Below are 18,554 nucleotides of genomic sequence, written 5' to 3' on the forward strand. Positions count from 1 at the left end.
TAGGTGGCATAAGTTCAAGCGATCTGTAGTTCGCACCACTAGTAAACAAACCCCAGGTGAATTGTTTGAATTATGATTTCATGCACCTTCTCTTTCACCGTAGTTAAAATTTGTGAAGAGTCAATAAAGGATATCTCAGGTAAGTACCAAGACTGGCCTGTGAGAAACAGCATGGTGCCTTAAGGGAATCTAGACCGTATGAAGAATAAAGACCAGTAGAAGAAGAAATACTCAGAACCTCCTTGGCTAGACCTGTGATTGGGCTCCGGCCCAACCAGCACAAAAAAAAAGAAAAAACTGTTTTGCGTCTTTAGGCCGCAATTGCTGTGGGACAGAGTACGTTATCATTTCAGATGCTCAGTTACAAATGCTTTCTGCCACTAGGTGGCAATAAGATACCAATCAGCTATTTACCAATACGTTGAAGAAGAAACCTAACAGTGAAAATCATGGCTAAGTACTTAAAAAGAAAAGTAGAAAATAATCAAAGTTGTGACAAACTTAACCAAAAAAAACAAACATTTGGTAATACGCTTGACTTGTGTCTCTAAGCTTAATTCATTTCAGGAATTCTTTGACGATTTGGCATCTTGTTGGTGTCAAAGTTTACGCATAATCAATAAATGTCTTTTTGATTATCACATTGTAACTAAGTGGATTTTATTTTGTTATTGAATACAAATAAAAAAGTAAACACAAATCACAACATATAAATGGGCCCCGGCCGGGCCACTTTGCAAGCGGTTTACTTTGCTGTAAAGATTAGCGGGAGAAATGACTGGTCATTCGGGAGTCTCCCGCATGAATCGGTTTTCAGTGATATAGTTGTGCTCATACGAGTGCGTGCAGCGTGCAAGTGAAGAAGGGAGTGTGCAGTTTTATTTTTCGGCCACACGTAGCAGTAGCGATTCAATATTCAATTTTTTTCCATAGAGCATCTTTAAATTGAATTTGCTATTTTATGGTGATGATCATATTTGACCTTGTGCCCATTACTGCCATTGCATCCGTGTGTGTGTGTGTGTGTGTGTGTGTGTGTGTGTGTGTGTGTGTGTGTGTGTGTGTTTACAGATTTTAAAAATACCATTAAAGTTACCACTAGGTGTCACTATTACCCGTTTGTTTGCTGGGATCTGTTCTTTCATTAGTATCCAGTTGCACAGCTAATATTAACTCACAAACAAATTGATTTCATTATTTTTTTAAACATGCATTTCCATGGTTTATGTTTTCATACTGCGTGACAATAGCCTAATTTAAAAAAAAAAAGTTTACTAACTGTATTATGCTCAATTATTATTATCTCAGCAGATGAAATCAGTTAATCAATCAGGCTGAAGACAACCTATAAGCAAGCATGTGTAGAACTGATGCCAACTCCATTCAGAAAGGCTGGAGTGAGCACAGATTCCTGCTACTCAATGTGAAGATCACGGAACTGTTTTTAATACAAAAATTGGAAAAAGGGGGGCTCCAAGAACAGACACATGTGGAACTCCACATGGAGGTACTCTGCATATGCTCCAATTCCAAAATGGTAAATGCGATACATTTATGAAATCTATTAAATATGGGTATGCATCATTCCACACATGAAGCACGATACAATTCAGGGCTGTAATGATTCGGTTTGATTCAGTGGGTTTACAATTCAATTCGATATGGTATGGCTGTAGCTTTTGTCATGTTTATTAAAATGCAACAAATTGCAACATGTAAAAGCTCTCCAAAGCACAACTATACTAGTTAATTAAATAAATAAATAAACAAAGCAGCAACGCCGAACTGATGTATATCTTGTGTGCCACGTGTGGTCTGCAGCTCTCATAAAATACGATTCGGTGATGCAACGTTAAATGTAGTCTTATATCGTCAAAACAAACCAGTTTTTTTTTTTCATTTCTAATTATTACGGTAAATCAAACCTGAACAACCACCTCGATACAAAAGAAAGCCTAAGTGTGAAAAAAAAGAAGAAGTTTAAACTAGTTGGACTTAATGTAACTGCAAGTTGTTCAGTTGCAATACTTGTACATCCCAAAGGGTTTGTTCTCCCGATTGGGTGTGTTCTCCACAGGAAATGTTTTACATTCATTCCGAGTGTAACGGTCTAATTTGTCTGCCGGCAACCGTCTACTGGTGAACTTCAGAGGAGTGAGATTTGAGTGCGGGTCTTTCCTCTTATTGGCGGATCTAGCCGCATGAAAATGTTTCGTGTTACCAGCACTGAAGACGGAAAGAATCCTGCTTTATGTACAAAACAAAAAATACTACCCGAGTCATGTGTGAGGAAGAATGTATAAAATATACTGGATGACCTTACTTTGAAAGGTAAAAAACGGATGTTGTGCTGACACTTTTTGGTTAGCTTGATGCTCAATCTCAGGCTCCTTGGAGTTTGGGAGCCAGATCAACTTTGCAATGAAATAATATTGGAGCGGGGCTTTTTGCCTTTGAATTATTTAACAACAGTTGCCGTGTATGCCGGGTTTATGGCGGATGGGATGAAAGCACGACTCCAGCGATTCAACCTGTTCAACCCCAAGCAGGGATCCAAAGATGTAAGTGAAGCTCTGGGAAGTTTTTGCTTAACTTTATAGGAGAGGGCGAAGTGGACTGTTTAGGCTAACAGTAGCCGACACCGCCTGTGCTCGTTGAGTGGCAAATTGTCGCAGTTTTGACTTGTATGTCGTCGTTTTATGCTTAAACGCGGACGACACATTACGCAATTTTGTGGCGTGACAACGGAATGATCACCACCTGGCGGGTAATATTGGCCACCGAATGTTATTTTGAATATTAGCATGATAGCATACTTATCAACACTTGGCGATGTTAACTTGGCAGCACCATATGTGTGTGTGTAGTGAAACGGATTCAACTCCTTAAATTAAATAGTGAAAAAGCTTTTAAATGTACTTAAGAACAATAGTAAGCAATAATTGTTCATGTTAATTATTTTCAATACCCGTGTTGTTAACTACAACAACAACAAAAAACACTCACAAAATAGTATCCCTCTTCTACTAATAAGTGGTCATACTTAAAAAACACACACACACACGTAAGATGCCACGGGGGAATATCCTGTTTCTCTGAATCTGTTGCTGTCATCCTGCGTGATCCTACATCCATGCTTCTTGTTTCAAGTTCCTCCATGTCATGCTGTCACAGTTTTTTCCACATTTAACAGTTCCCCAATATTTTAATACTGTATGTATTTTGTTGGACTTGACCCTCCCTATTAACTTTCTGTGTATCACGTCGTCATTCATGGAGATAAAAAAAAGGGTGGAGGGGGTTAAAAATATGAATATAGGCAATTGTAAACATTTTTGGGAGGTTTTCCATTACGTGGAATTCTTCACTATTCGTTTCAGGGCTGGGTCCCGAACGATAGCAAATAATAAGGTTTGACTGCACCGCTTTATGTGCCATAGGTACTGCAGCTAGTAACCTCAGATAGAGACCCAGCAAACCCATTAGGTTCCAAACAAACTTTTTCTGTGGTTTGGTTTTGGTGGGAAAGCCAATCAGCAACAATCCGATGGTTTCTTTTGACATATTTTGATTTGCTTGGACAAGAAACCAAACCACAAGGGAACACAAGTTTACAACCTCATCTTTTAGTTGGACGAGAGAAATCAAACTGTTAGCGGAGGTACGAAAACATATTGATACTTATAAACAAAGTTTAGTAAGAAAATAAATCGAAAATCTTTCCTGTCTTTTCAGTCTGCGCAAGTGAAAATCCACTGTGAAAAAAAACAAACGCAAGAATGAACCCATGAATGATTCATGGTGATATCAGCTCTAGAGACATTGTGCAGATGCCAGCATTTCACGGTGCACTTCATTAGTCACTTGGGTCAAGCTTTCACTGGAGAACCCGTATAACCATCCCACTTAATTGATTCCTGGTGCCAGTCGACCTTCAATTTGGTAAAATGAGATTAGAGAATATTAGAAAATGATGTCATTAATCCAGGCTAAAAATGCTGCCGTCATTTATTAACTGTATAGGCAATGTGTCAGATCACATTTTAATGTATACGATAGAATACATTTATTATTTAACATTTAGCGTCTTCATACTGTACAATTGCATTCATGGCTATGACTGTGTACTATCCTCACTAATATCAAGCCATTACATTTGCACAGATTATTACTAATGTGCCAAATAATAAATCAATTACAAAATGATGACAAATATTTACTACTGACATTCCAACAAAGCACAATATAAAATGTGTTATTTTCTGTAAAGACAACAGTGCCCAAACATTTTAGTGCCACTGACCTTTTCTAATTCCAACTACTGAAAATTGTATCAAATAATTGAGTATTTGGATAATATAAAAGTTTTGTTGTTTTTGGGCTTGGTTAAAGAAATATTATGAACACAAAAAAGAAACAAACACATTTCCCTTATTTAAATTAAATTAATTAAACTGCCATTGGAAAAATAGTGAGAAGGCTCTTGTTAGCCTACTTAGCGACTATCTGCTAGTCACTAGCTGCTAATGCTGGGGAGCAGGCGCCGCATTGTACAATGTCAGCGTACAGGAAATTAATTTGTTTTTTCAGCATCCTTAATTAGTGATTGGATATGATTTCAGGATGAAGATGATTTGATGTTGATGGCAGTTTAAACTTTAACTGGGCTCCAACTTCCAGTCATGACGATGAGCCACCGTGCGCAGCCACAAACAACTTCAAATTAACTCATTCACTGCCATTGACGGCTATAGACGTAAAAAATTCATTAGAACTATTTATATTTAACATTTTTTCTCAATTTTGTTAATAAGAGTATGAAAACCTAGAAAAAAAATTCTATTGTACATTTAGAACAGATATAAAAAAAAAATTCAGCCGATTACATTTTTTTATTGAAATTAATTGCATGACTTCAATAGTTAACTCACGATTAATCACAAATTTTATATCTGTTCTAAATGTACAATATTTTTTTCTAGGTTTTCATACCCTTGTTAACAAAAGTGGGGAATTTTTTTTTAGACTAATAGAAATAGTTAAAATGAATTTATGACGTCTATAGCCGTCAATGGCAGTGAATGAGTTAACAGCGTGCCAAGGTCCTGTATTTGGGAAGATTTTATTTTGAAGTTAGCGTTGGCATTCCATGAACTGTTGTAAAAGGTAGCTCGCAGCACCCTTCTGTTTTTACATCCGTGCCTAATTATAAATGTAATGTTGTTGAATGGTCATCATCGGTGGATGAGGACACTGTGGTGATCACTGAGCCTTTCTGGTCTTGCTTCTTCTTCTTGAAGCTTTTGACTTCCATGCCAAGTTGCCAACACATCGCACCACTTTTGAGGTATTAGAATGCCTTCTTTATCCGGCTTTAAACTGGCTCCTTCATCGAAATAATGATGTCGGCGTATTTGGTCTCCACTTGCCAAGCATTTCAAGGATGTTTCCTGAGCTCATATTTCTCTCTTGCTCTCCTGTCTGCTATGTGCCTGCCGAACTTTGAGCCGGTGTGGGCTTTGGCTGTGCTCCATAAGGCACATGACTGCAGGGAGGTACACAAGTGGGGCAATATGCCGACTTGAGGATTCGGGAAGCCAGACAAAATGCCTTTGGGCAAGTTTCAAATGCTGGGTTTTATTCCCACAGTTGCTTCTTGGCATTTTTGTTGTTGTTACATTTGAAAATGGTGTTATTGGCAATTGTAGTTCACATGCAGTATAACTTACTGAATTGTCATGTAATTCTGTAACCTTGTAAGTGGATGATGTAATCTTGTTTCACATTATTGTATTATATTTATTATTTTTATTTTTATGATTAATGTGGCCACCTCAAAATCCTGAGAATCCTTGTTTCATTACCTAGATTTTAATTTATGTTATATATATTTTTCCTTTTTTTTTATTTTTTAGGCAGTGTTACAGCATCATGATTTTTGGGACACTCTGATCATGTATGTGATGGCAATACATGATATATTTATGGAATTTTGTGTTTCAGGAACCAAACTTGAATTTGGATGTTGAGCTGAAAAAGTTTCGGTATCCTCACACTTTGTCAAACACTGAAACCTTTGTTGTTTGTCGGCCAGATTTGCAGCTTCTCTTTTGCTATGGTGGTATTTGTGTAAGTTCCCTCTTTTTGAGGTCACAACTACAGTTGCTCTATTTGACGCTGGCTCCGTGAGAAGACTGTATGCTTTTTCAGTATTGGTCCTCTGTGAGAGCTCATGACTGTGGATGGACACACTCGGGCTGTGTCCAGCTGACTTCCTGCCACTGCTTCCCCCTTCATGGACACATTGGTTGAGCTTCTAGCCAAGGTGGCCCTTTAAGAGTGAAGTATTCTCTCTTCACCCTCTTTTATTTATTCTGGTTTTAAAAATGTTTTTGGTCTGTTGGCTAGTATGTCCGGCCTTCATACCCATAGGTGGAGCTGTGCTATGGAATACTAGTATTGTTTTTTTTTATTATTATTATATATATTTTTTTGTGCATGTGAAAGTACTTTGCACAAAACATACACTTTGCAACTTGCACAGATGTGTGGCTTACCATTTGCTTTGGTATGTCTGTTGTACCATATCATTCTGGTGTGTTGGTATGACTATGATAAATTTGTTTTGGTTTGAGTCAGGCAAAAAAATTAATAAATAGTATCTTAGTGTGGTTTCAGTCACTGTCACCCAATAATGATGTTTTTTAGTGCAGAACAATCATGTTTAAAAAAACAACAACAATGAAAGTTATTTACCATGTTTTGCCTGTGCGCCCAAGAATAAACACTACTAGATAATAAACTCTACCTAAAACAAATAAATGTTTTGCTTGCTTGAGCAAAACTTGCTTTTTACGTTATTTATAAAAGACCGTTGTCATAAATATATCCAAATGTAAAGCTTTCTCGGACGTTATGGCAAAATATCAAAGTCTAGTGTGTTGCAGCAAAGACTCATCATTGTGGAGTTTGTTTGCACAGGTGCAGTCATTCTCACATTGGTGGGGAAATAGTCCAGTTTGAAATCAAGATTTGTAAACTTAGATACTGCTGACAAAACAGATTATTGTTGGGCTTATCTTTGAGCTTTCGTCTCAAAACGAAGGTGCGGGTTGTCTAATGCTGACTCGATACGCTTTTTAATGATAAGAAGTAGCTGATAGCACCCTTTGTGTCAGTTCAAGTAGTCAAGAGCTTCAGCACATTTTGTAATAGATTTTTATTTTTTTGGGGGGTAGAGAGCAAGTACCGGAATCATCTAGACGTCTTAACATTACAAACCAATGCACATTTTCGATATGACCTTTCTATATCTTTTAAGGCAGCGTAGAAATAGAGATTGGAAAACGTCAATCACGCAAAGTTTGTTTTCGGACGACAGATAAGTGATGCCGCTCTTACGCCAGGATGATTTCAAAACAAGCAGAATCGTGGCTTCAGGGTAAGAAACATGTTGTGTTAATATCTACAAAGTGTGGGCAGTGAACAGAGAATTTTAAAACCTAAAACTGAAAGACAGCCCCATTCCTTTTTAGGTCCAAACAGTCTGTTTTACTTGAGGCATTCGGACATTAATACTATCTTAATGTGAAAACATAAGCAAGGCAAGTTTATTTCCATAGCGCATGTCATACACAAGGCAACTCAAAGACACAGGACCTACAAGCATCAACAAACACAACACTTAACATTCAGAAGCAAAGCAGAGAAAACAAAAAGTAGGGTGTAGGCTATTGTGAATACGGCTACATAAACGTCCCTGCCCAGATGACACGCAGCAGGATGTGGCAGGAAAGAAGTCCGCAGTTGTAGTTGCTGCTCATGTACCTGACGTTAATGACATCACTCATGTGACTCAATCCCATCTACTTCCTCCATTGTCTTCCTTGCCCTGATGGTGCAATAATGCAAGGTCGGCCTGCGCAGGCATGTGACGATCAAAGGTTTCCGTGTGACTTGTGTTGTTGTTATCATTAAGGCCTTCGTGACATACATATGACATTTGAACATGTGTGCTTTAGACTGGACTTCACCTTCACGGAGAGAAAGGATTTCTGTTATTTGTGAAAAGGAGGGTTTTCAATACACACATCTGATGGTTGATTGCTTTTAGATATAAAGTCACGCACGCACATTTGTGTGTTGGTGCTTTTGTCTTTGCTACATTGTGGGGCCCATACACGCGTGCTTTTCCAGGTTTTACCACCATTGTGGGGACCAACTTGAAATTGTGGAGACATTTTGGTGGTCTCCCCAAAAGTTCAGACCTCTTTTTGAGGGTCAAGACTTGGTATTTAGAGTTTAGGTTTGAATTGGGTTATGTTAAGGTAAGGAATGGGGGTAGGCGGGAAAAAAAAAGTTTCAACAGAGTTGCTAAACTCGACTTATTTTGAGTCGCAATTATGCACTTTTACCACAACATATGTTTTTTATTTTTTATTTTGATGCTCATATTTTTGCTTTTACTGCGAATAAATATCGTCTTGAAATATTGGTTATCGGTCTCCTTGACTGCTAATAATCGGTATTGGTATTGACCTTAAAGAAACCATATCAGTCCATCACAACTATTCACGTTTCATTTCAAAGTGCACGTTTGTGTGTTTCAGGTCCCCGAGATCATCAGCACACTCAGGCAAGCTGGCAAAAGCTCTGCGCGCAATGATGACACCCTCACCATCCCCAACAAGCCTTTGGCAGATCCTGGAGACACCAAGCCATTGGAAACGCAGATCACCTTTTCTTCTTTTCCCACAGCAGGTTCTGTGGCGAACAACCTTGCCCTGTCCCCAGCAGCCTTTGCCAAAAAATTCGAGGTGCTCTTTTGCGGCCGTGTGACTGTTGCTCACAAGAAGGCCCCCCCTGCACTCATTGACGAATGCATTGAGAAGTTCAGCCAGTTAGCTCAGAGCTCAGGAAGCACTAAAAGAGCGGTAAATGCCGGGGGCTTAGTCGGTGGACTGAAGAGGGCGTTAGCCTTCCAGTCTAACGGACAGGGGAGTCCCACTTTCGGTAACGGTGCTACTGGGAGCCCCACCAGCGGAAAACGCCCGCTGCTGTTCAAACGGGACCCAAGCTTCCCATCACTGCAGGCCCTGGATGAGAATGGACTCTCACCAGAGATCTCTCACGCCAACACTACGGATGCACTCGCTCTCTCACCTGGGGTGCAGCCAACCAGCCTGCAGGAAAACAGGACCATGTTGTTTATGGTATGGTAACATCCTGAAAAATATTCATTACGAGCCTTCTAAAACTCACGCTAGTCATGCAACATGGAATCTGGGTGGCTCCAATGCTAATTTTGATTCGGCGATTTAGATGTAATAACTCCCCATTTTTAATGCATTGGATTAGAGCTGTGAAGATTGATCGACAACTATTTTAATAATAATCATTTGAAGCCAATAAGCAAACTCAATATATTCTTAGTTAATTCAGTGTAATTACTTCTCGATAATGTTCAGCTATTGGATGGCGGTGCATATTTTAGTTAGCGACTAACTGGTCAAATTCAGATAAAAGCATAAAATTCCATATGAAACTGTCTTTGCGATATGCATATTGCATGGTACAATATTGCGATATCTGTATTTTTTCGATATATTGTGCACCCCTAGTATGACGTATAATTGGGCAAAAATTGCCGATAATTATCGGCCACCGATATTATCGTGCATCCCTATAAAATAAACACCAATCGCTGGTTAATAAACAGTAATCGGGGGGAAAATGCTTTTGTAATACGTTAATGCAAGATTAAAACGAAACAGATTAGTTGATTAATCGATAGATTAATCTATTCTAAAAATATTAGATAGTGACAGCACTCGATTGGATTCATAGTTGGGACAGATCTGTTTCCTTAATTTTCCAACAAAATTAAACAGTTAATAGTTGATTTCTAAATTCATCTGACATTATTTTTTAAACCTGATTGCTGTGTTGTATAATAGGTATTAACTATACTTTATCAATTAACCCTTGTGTAGTGTTCGGGTCTGTGGGATCCGTTTTCATTTTTTATTAAAAGAAAACTTATACAATGAATTAATTTTTCAAACTGAAACTCACTGGCTTTGGCTCATTTTCTGTGAGGAACATATATCAGAATACAATGATCACACACCCCTACACATTTCTATTACATATATAATGCCCGGTGGAGTCATCTACACACATGCGTTTGTCTGGTAAAAATTGTACATCGATTGTGTGTTTTGTATATGGTGCATGTAAAGAAGAAATAAGTGAAGCTCGTCATGCCTAAGGTATGCAGTGAACAAAAGTGGGAAAGAACAAAAGACAGATACTGGCATGACTCCATTAATGCTGACTGCTGCTGAACCCGAGCCGGGGCACGCTGACCTTCATTTGACCTTTGTCACCCCACTGCCAGCACAAGATTTCCTGTTGATCTGTCACACAGGAAATGGTCACCAGTGACGCAGGAAACCAGCAGAATTCTGCCATCCACCTCAGCAGACGTCAACATAGCATTCATTCCTCTAGTGTCCTGTTGCAGGATGGAGACAGTGACCTCATTGTGGCGATATCATTACCTCACCTTTGTTCCCTTTCCTGTGAAGATCCGTTCAATCCATGGCTTCTGCTTGGTTCGAGCTAGAGCAGAGCAGTGAAGGGGAACCCCAGACAAGAATAACTTCTGATTCTGAAGACTCACAGACATGAGATCACTCGCTCATTGCAAACCACCAAATGGCCTCTTGAGGCCCAGCAGTGATAGTGACTCGTGTTGTAATTATGTTTTGAATGGGGGACATTCCCTGGAGCGGAACTATCAGAGCAGAGAAGAAATGAAACTGCCATTTAACACGTTTGATGGTTTTTAATCGTATTTGTCATGTAGCCATTAATCGGACCTAATGGACTGGCCTTGTTCGTCCTTTTGAGCAAGATTCCGTGTTATCAGTGTACTCTGAGCTCTTCTTATTTTGTGATTCACTACAAGTTTTTGAGAATATGGCATGTGACCTAGGGCCCATAAATTCTAATCCCACCCCCCATATTTGATGTAAGTGATTTATGTAAGTGTATTTTTTTTTTTTATGTAATATGCATGGCAGTTAAAAGTATGATCTTCCTGTAGGTGGGCAGGTCACAGATCTTTTTGGTTAGTCCAGACACTAAGAAGGTTGCCATCGAAAAGAGTTTCCGTGAAATCTCTTTCTGCTCACAGGTATGTACCTTTGTTTTGTTTTTTTACACAATGTATTATGTAAGCCCTGTCCAGTTTCACTCACACTCCTGATGATCTCTTTCTAGGGTATTCGCCATGTGGACCACTTTGGCTTAATTTGCAGGGAGACCGTGGAAAGAGGAAGCTGCCACTTTGTTTGCTATATCTTTCAGTGTACGGATGAGTCTCTGGTAAGATGGGGTTTTTCTATGCACTCACAAGTTTTCCCCTGAGTCAGCTGAATGGAATGTTGCGTAAATTAAAATGTCCCGGCTATTGGATTGAGACCACGGTCACATGCACCGACACCAGGTTAACAAAACAATGGACAGAAAAACAACACTGAAAATAGAGTTGTGGGGGGGAAAAAATTCTTGAGAGAGCTCAGTATTGTTCATTCGGTAATTTTACCGATTCGACATGTCATCATCATTGCTCTCCCTCTTTTTCTTTTTTCCCCTTTTTTATTTTATTTTTATTTTGTGTGTGAGTCTGTACTCATTAGTTCACCTAAAACCTATTAAAAATCCCATACCTTTCACCTAAACCGAATACTTCAGAATCCAGCTAGAGTCGTGAGGTTGTCAGGAGACCCGAGGAAGGATCAAAGAAAATAAAGGAAAGTGAAATCCAGCACCGACCAGACATTACCTACTACCCACCGGGTTACCAACCAGAGTCTTTCACCAACCCCAGTTTTCCAATTTTCATGTGACCTAAGAGGCAATTTCCATGTGGAGAATGTACAAATTGACGTCATTAAAAGTAAACAATAATGTGTGTGTGATTAAATTAAAAGCCACTTCACTAGGCACCTTTGCACATTAATATTTTATGAGGTTCTGACTAGATTATGCCATCTTTGGCGACACAAAAAATATTATTAAATACCTCTCTGACCATGGAAATGATGATGATTGTATTTTCTTAAGTGTTTTTTACCTGGAGCATTCGTTTACATTAATTTATTTTGCATGAAAGGATGCCATTTCAAAGGTTACATACCGACCCGACCGTATCTTCAGCAACTGTACGTCTTGAAACAAAGCTTGCGTTTTGTTCTTGTAGGTGGACGAGATCATGATGACCTTGAAGCAGGCGTTCTCCGTAGCAGCTGAGCAGCAGAATGCGAAGAGCCAGAATCAACAGTGTGACAGCTGTCCCATGCTGCAGCTCCACAAGCTGTGCGAGAGAATCGAAGGTAAGGAAAAACAATTTGCCATTCATTTCCGACAGTAAATTGTCACCTTTTGCATGATTTGTCATTCAACTTCTCATTAGGCACAAAAAGACTGACATTCTTTATTCTGGATGTCTCCTTAGGACTCAATGCGTCTAAAACCAAACTAGAGCTTCAGAGACACCTGGCTACTCTGGACAACCAGGATCAAGCTGCAGTCTTTGAGAGCACGATGGTAATTTAGACCCGGCTGCAATGCCAACTGCTCCAACCGATGTTTGACTTTCAGCCTAATAACACGTCATAAAGCCAGTAATTCATTTACATTCATTTTTTTAATATTTAAATTTTAAAGTACAGATTAAAAAAAAAAAATCTTCATTGCATACATGTTTAAACAAATGTTTTGGGGAAGAGGCTGGAATGGATTCATGACATTTACATCAGTTCAAAGAGGAAAGTTGATTTGATATACGAGTAATTTTTGTTACTAATGTGGTCACACAACAAATTCAACTCATACGTTAAGTCAAAGCACCAGCAGTACTTTGTGATAAAAGCTTTAGATTTGATCGCCTGGCAAAAATTTCAGTGTGGAAACTTTGGCTGACATCTGCTGGTGATTTTGCTGCACTGCAATACTGCTGTGCATAATTCTGGTAACCTTGACAATAAATAAATAAATAAACTATTTGTCAAAGCAGTTATATTACTACGGAAGCGTATTGCATTCACTTGAAAAAAAAAAGTCTTTTTTTCTGTTTTATTGAATATTTTTTCCCTGTTTTTTTTGAGAATTTTTTCCCCCTGTTTTAAAAATATATATTTTCCTCTGTTTTTCTGAATATTTTTTTTCTGAGTAATTTTTCCCTGTTTTATAAAATCATTATTTTTCTGTTTTTCTGAATATTTTTTTAAGGGTTTTCCCTCACAGATTAGAGAACAAACCACAATACAGTATACACATTCATTCCTTTGAGAGCCAGTAAGTAAACATGACCATCTTATTGCATATGGAGGTATGGCGGGAAAGTGTCCGCTTCCGCTATTAGCGAGTCTGCAACAAGTCACTTGGAGTTCAGAGGTAAAAAATAAATAAAAAATACTCAGAAAAACAGAACACCAGCTCTGTTTTTCGGAGTAATTTTTTTCTGTTTTTTTTTTTTAATATTTTTTTCCAGCCTGTTTTTCTGAATACTTTTTTGACAGAAAAAAAAATTCAGTAAAACAGAAAAAAAATATTCTGAAAATAAAAATTCTCAAAACAAAGCTCCCCTGAAAAATTTGTCAGAAGAACAGGAGTTGTTTTTTTTCCCAAGTGAATGCAATATGCTTCCGTAGTAATGTAACAAATTTCTTCGACTATTCAGATTTGGTTTTGGCCATTACATGAAGTATTTTCAATCAAACAAAATTGATCAAAAACTACTGAAAACTTCCACAGAAAGAAGGAGAATAAAAAGGCTTCAATTTCAACACATTCATACATACAACCATATAATTTCTTCTGATTTGTAGAGGTCTCGTCCTAAGAGTGAACAGGAAGAAAATGAGTTTACAATGGCATCTTTGAGGAATTTGTACGAGGAGAGGCAGAGGATTCATCATCACATTCTGCCAAAGGACACTAAACTGGTAATTCATTTTTGCATTTTATTTTTTTAAATTATCATTTCATTGTGCTAAAAGTCTACAAATGCATGGCTGTCGTATTTAGTTACATCTGTTACTTTGGCATTCAATGCTGTTCTGTGTGCATATGTAGAATGAGGAGGAGGAGGCGGCCGCTCCAGTTGAGGCGCAGCAACAAAGTAGCAGTCGACAGCGTCTTGAACAGTTTAAGAGCCGAGCGAAACGCTCGCTAACCGAGTCCTTAGAGGGTATATGGAAGGTAAGAGCATACTTTTAACTAGACTCGTTTGATAGTAGCATTGTATTTTTACACCATACAAGTATATAGGTAGTGACATTCAAACTTTGACTGTCTTGGCAGGGAAGCAACAAGGCCGTTGCTCAGAGGGGCAACAGTGAAAGAAGCCATAGTGTATCCTCCATTTCGACTGTCAATAGCCAGGACCAGACCCGCTCTGATGGCCCCTTAGCTAACACCTCCCAATTGCGACCCACCAGCCCGCTCAGGTAAACACATCTGAATGAAGCGATGCTCACTTTTATACAGCTTCTAATATTTTTGTGACCTGTTCACACTTAACTCATTTGCGACCAAAAACGTATAAATATGTTCTATTTTACATGTTTTAAGTGTCCCAAAGATGTATTTATATGTTTTTTAATGTTTTTTTTTATTATGCTAGAGCATACAGAAGGCTTTGATGCAGCCTCTCAACTGCAGGGAACAATTGAAGAAATGGTAGTTATTACACTAACGGCCAGAAGGTGGCAGCAGAGCAAAAGAGATCAGCCAGGGCCATGTTGAAAAAAAGCTAATTTACTCACAATTCTAAATAGATATGTAAATAATTATGAAACTTAGGTATATTCTAATGCTAATTGCTGCAAAACGGCAACAGATAGAAATTACTTTTTCCCCCCGTTTTTTGGGTAGATTCCATGTTTTTATAGCAATAGAACACAATATTCTGTGGGTCTTGCAAAATCTGTCAAAATCCAGTAAAACAGCTGTGCGCAAAGGGGGTTGCTTCAGTGAAAGTGGCTGGAAGTGAATGAGTTAAGGTGTCAATGTAGCGGCTTCTCAAATATTAATAAAAGTATGACTAGCCTTGCCTTTACTCAGAGAGTAAGGGCTAATTGAATGTGATTCAAATTAAAACATATTTCAAGATGATATTGGTCTATATTGGTTTCTCTAGATTACAGGAATGTATTCTGTTTTCCTACTTTTACTGATAAATTTGCAGTGCTTTGCAAATACTTTTTTAAGTAATCTACACCATAACATACAGTAACATTTGCACAGAAGGTTTTGCTTACACCTAGTGGCGAATAGTGCAAACTGATGATAAAAAGGCTTGAGTGAGTTGTGAATTTTTGGCTGACAGGGTTCTACATTAACAATGTTAACTATTAACTATGTGGCAGTGTCTGTCCTCCTGAAGTTTACTGACACTGGCCTGACCAGGCCAGTACAGATTTCATAAGTATGAGAAAATCAACACATTATTACTTTTTTATTATTTAATATTAAGTAACTTGAGTTTTATCTACTTAAATCAGTCAGTCATTGATGTTTTTATAACTCTGGACATGTTTTGTTTTGGGGTGGTTTGTTGCGCGTCATCAAATTTTGAACATAATCAAATTGTCAACATTTCTTTGCGAGCGTAAAAATGGTTTGCGAGTGTCTGGCAACGTTTTGCGATCTTGAACGATACCTGACAAAATACCAACGCTTGCTGCATGCGCACGCCCTTGTAATTCTGCGCCGCTCAATGAGATACGGGCTTAAGAAATGGCTTAATTTCAAATGTTAAATATTCACTTAGATTTTGTACTGTAAATAGATTAATAAATTAAATAATCGCATGCAAAAGTATCTACTACACAGAAGTAATATTTGCTTAAATAATACAATATAATGATGCTAAATATGAAATAATTGAAACTTAACTTTATTATATCATAACTACACATGGGCCACCAACCAAAAAAGCCTAATGTATGGGACACGTGATACCAGAACCTTCTTTAATTCCACTAACAGAGTGCTTATCATACTGTAAACTTAAACAAATTCACATTAATAACCTCTCCTTCCTCCTCAGGTGCCACAACTCAACAGGAGACCTGAAGCAGCTTGACCCCTTTGCCTCCCCATCTTCCTCCCCCTCCTCCTCTCGACCAGCAGACGGTCAGCCACAGGGCTTCCGTAGACGCGCCAGCACCTTCAGCCACCCCCCTACTCCCTCCTCAGCAGACGATTCCCCGGCACGCACTTTAACCTATACGCCACAGCAGGACCCTGCGGCCGCTTCAAAACCCAAGCTTTTGCGACACTACTCTGTCAGCACTGACACGCCACACCAGAGCAAGTAAGAAACACACAATCCCCTTTGTCACCTCTGGGTGGCATGAGGAAATTTGGATTATTTGTACATTTGCTGGATACAACATAATTGTGGACAGGCTTCACCTAAAACTTGAGTGTTGTCGCAGCATAGTTGCTAGTAGTTTCCCTCAGGTGACAACTAGGACACAAGGCTTTTCATATCCCCTTTCACATTGACACAAGAATGTTGAAATTTGATCATGTGGGTTATTTTTCGGTGTTTGAAATGCACACTCTTCTGTTATTTTTGCACTATTCATCTACACAACGCACTTTCCCTCTGTCATAGAAAAATTATAGTATGCAAAAAGGCAAACTTGGATCACTAAGCAACCAGTCATTCAAAATGCAAGCTTTCAAGTACATGAAAAGCTATATGTGGCAACTCCAAAATATGTTATCTGTAGGCTTTTGGGGGGAATTACAAGTCAATTTGGTGACATGAAATGCATTTGACAAGATTCAACAAAACACCTCAAATGCAAAATTTAAATACTAAGAATATGGAAACCACATTAAGAGTTAATGCTCGTAATCTTTTCCTTTTTCCTTCCTTCTCTCCCTTTAGTCTGTTCACCCAAGTTGCTGTGTACTGTCTTTGACTTCTTCTGATTTTTGACTCTCCACATTTGCACACCTTCTCAGACGTGTTCCATCCAACACCGTCCTTCCTCCCGTTCCTAACTGCTCTTCATCCTCCTCTCCTCTGCTCCCTCCTTCCTCACCTTCAACTGGAGCCAGGCTCAGTAAAAGACGGTGAGAATGTTGTGCTGCTTTCGCTTGCACTGTTGCATACAGTGTGAATTTCTGAGCTTTTATGCAACATTTTTCATGCCTTCTTCTTCACTCATTTTCTGTATGTTCATGTGAGGCCCAGTTCACACAGAGAATTGCACAAATTGGTTTGATGATTTGCATCAGCTGGCATCTTAAAACATAAAAAAATATATGTTATTTTCACTATTATCAAACCAAAATGCAACATTCTACTAAGCATAACCTCGCTTTTGGGTGGAATCCTCACATCAAATCTGTGGTCAAGCTGAGACTACAACAAGCGAATTGCTTTACAGTGATTTCTGGCCTATAAGGCGCACCCGACTATAAACCAGAACTTCGGTTTTGATTCAGCAGCTACGTGTGCATGGAATCCTGTTTTATTGGAGGGATTTATCTTTTAAGGAATTCCACATTTACATTACTGACAAGTTAATTGATATGTATGTAAAATGATAGCAACAAAAAACTCTTTGCATCATGCCCTCTGGAACTGAGCGGTACCGAATCGAATCATAATTGAAATCAAACCATCTATGAATCGTATCACACCCCATATATCAAGACCCGTATCGAATCCTCTTTTATTGGAGAGACGCATGGCCTTAATATTTGGATATACGAGGTTTCCACTGAACAGCGACTACAACATACTTATTGCAATGTGCCTGTGTGTGAACGGGACCTGTGTCTTTCTTTTCATCCGCTTCCACTCATACCGTCTACATCAGTCCTCTGGGTGGACTGCGTGCTCGACTCCACTCCTCATCCTCTGTTCCTAATTTTTTGAAATTTCTGGCCCCTGTCGAAGAAAACGACTGCCCAGAAACAAAGAGCAGGTACACATGTATATCAAATATCATGTATGTGTGAAGATCCATGCTCCATACAGTAGCCCTCTATACATTGTTTGGTACATGTACATTATGTGTATTTTCACAGCAGGCCATCGTGTCACCTTGTTTTTAGAGATGTAGCAGCTATTTATGTATCAAGTGCAGACTGTGAAGTTGGGGAAAGCCCTCTGCGCAGTCACCGACACTCCTGGAGGCAGCAGATCTTCCTGCGAGTCGCAACCCCCCAGAAAAACACAGATGTCAATGGTAAGAATCCTGAGCAAATGTGGAATGAAATAAAGTTCCACGTTAAGAAGTCATTTCATCTATCACCAGCAAGCCATGTTTTAATGAGTAGGTTAAATGATGCAATTGCTACAAGGGCTGTCCGAAACTGTAGACCCATCAACATAGTTGAGGACGAGCCTTCAAAATCTCATACAGATAAACTCAGGTGACCCGTTATATAGAACACCTTCAAGGGAAACTGTTGCCACAAGAATTCACAAACTGTATGAAAATGAAAACACTAGA

At 38.8% G+C, this 18,554-nt stretch overlaps 1 protein-coding gene across 6 annotated transcripts in view; it reads left to right on the forward strand.

Annotated features, from left to right (window-relative positions):
- tbc1d1 (TBC1 (tre-2/USP6, BUB2, cdc16) domain family, member 1) overlaps positions 1 to 18,554 on the forward strand; it is a 39,600-nt gene that overhangs the window by 3,123 nt on the left and 17,923 nt on the right. For 2 of the 6 annotated variants that reach the window (XM_086083352.1, XM_086083350.1), the window contains exons 3-14: positions 8,610 to 9,212; positions 11,111 to 11,200; positions 11,287 to 11,391; positions 12,269 to 12,401; positions 12,524 to 12,615; positions 13,899 to 14,015; positions 14,146 to 14,271; positions 14,374 to 14,519; positions 16,124 to 16,390; positions 17,053 to 17,163; positions 17,916 to 18,023; positions 18,127 to 18,287. In XM_086083352.1, the coding sequence (XP_085939478.1) occupies positions 8,610 to 9,212; positions 11,111 to 11,200; positions 11,287 to 11,391; positions 12,269 to 12,401; positions 12,524 to 12,615; positions 13,899 to 14,015; positions 14,146 to 14,271; positions 14,374 to 14,519; positions 16,124 to 16,390; positions 17,053 to 17,163; positions 17,916 to 18,023; positions 18,127 to 18,287 (2,059 nt within the window). The remainder of the gene's footprint in view (positions 1 to 8,609; positions 9,213 to 11,110; positions 11,201 to 11,286; positions 11,392 to 12,268; positions 12,402 to 12,523; positions 12,616 to 13,898; positions 14,016 to 14,145; positions 14,272 to 14,373; positions 14,520 to 16,123; positions 16,391 to 17,052; positions 17,164 to 17,915; positions 18,024 to 18,126; positions 18,288 to 18,554) is intronic. The other 4 variants (XM_086083353.1, XM_086083354.1, XM_086083355.1 and 1 more) reach the window with 4 other exon arrangements.

Source organism: Leptonotus elevatus, chromosome 8 (assembly GCF_054856555.1).
Source record: "Leptonotus elevatus isolate MCC_2025b chromosome 8, RoL_Lele_1.0, whole genome shotgun sequence".
Taxonomy (NCBI): Eukaryota; Metazoa; Chordata; class Actinopteri; order Syngnathiformes; family Syngnathidae; genus Leptonotus; species Leptonotus elevatus.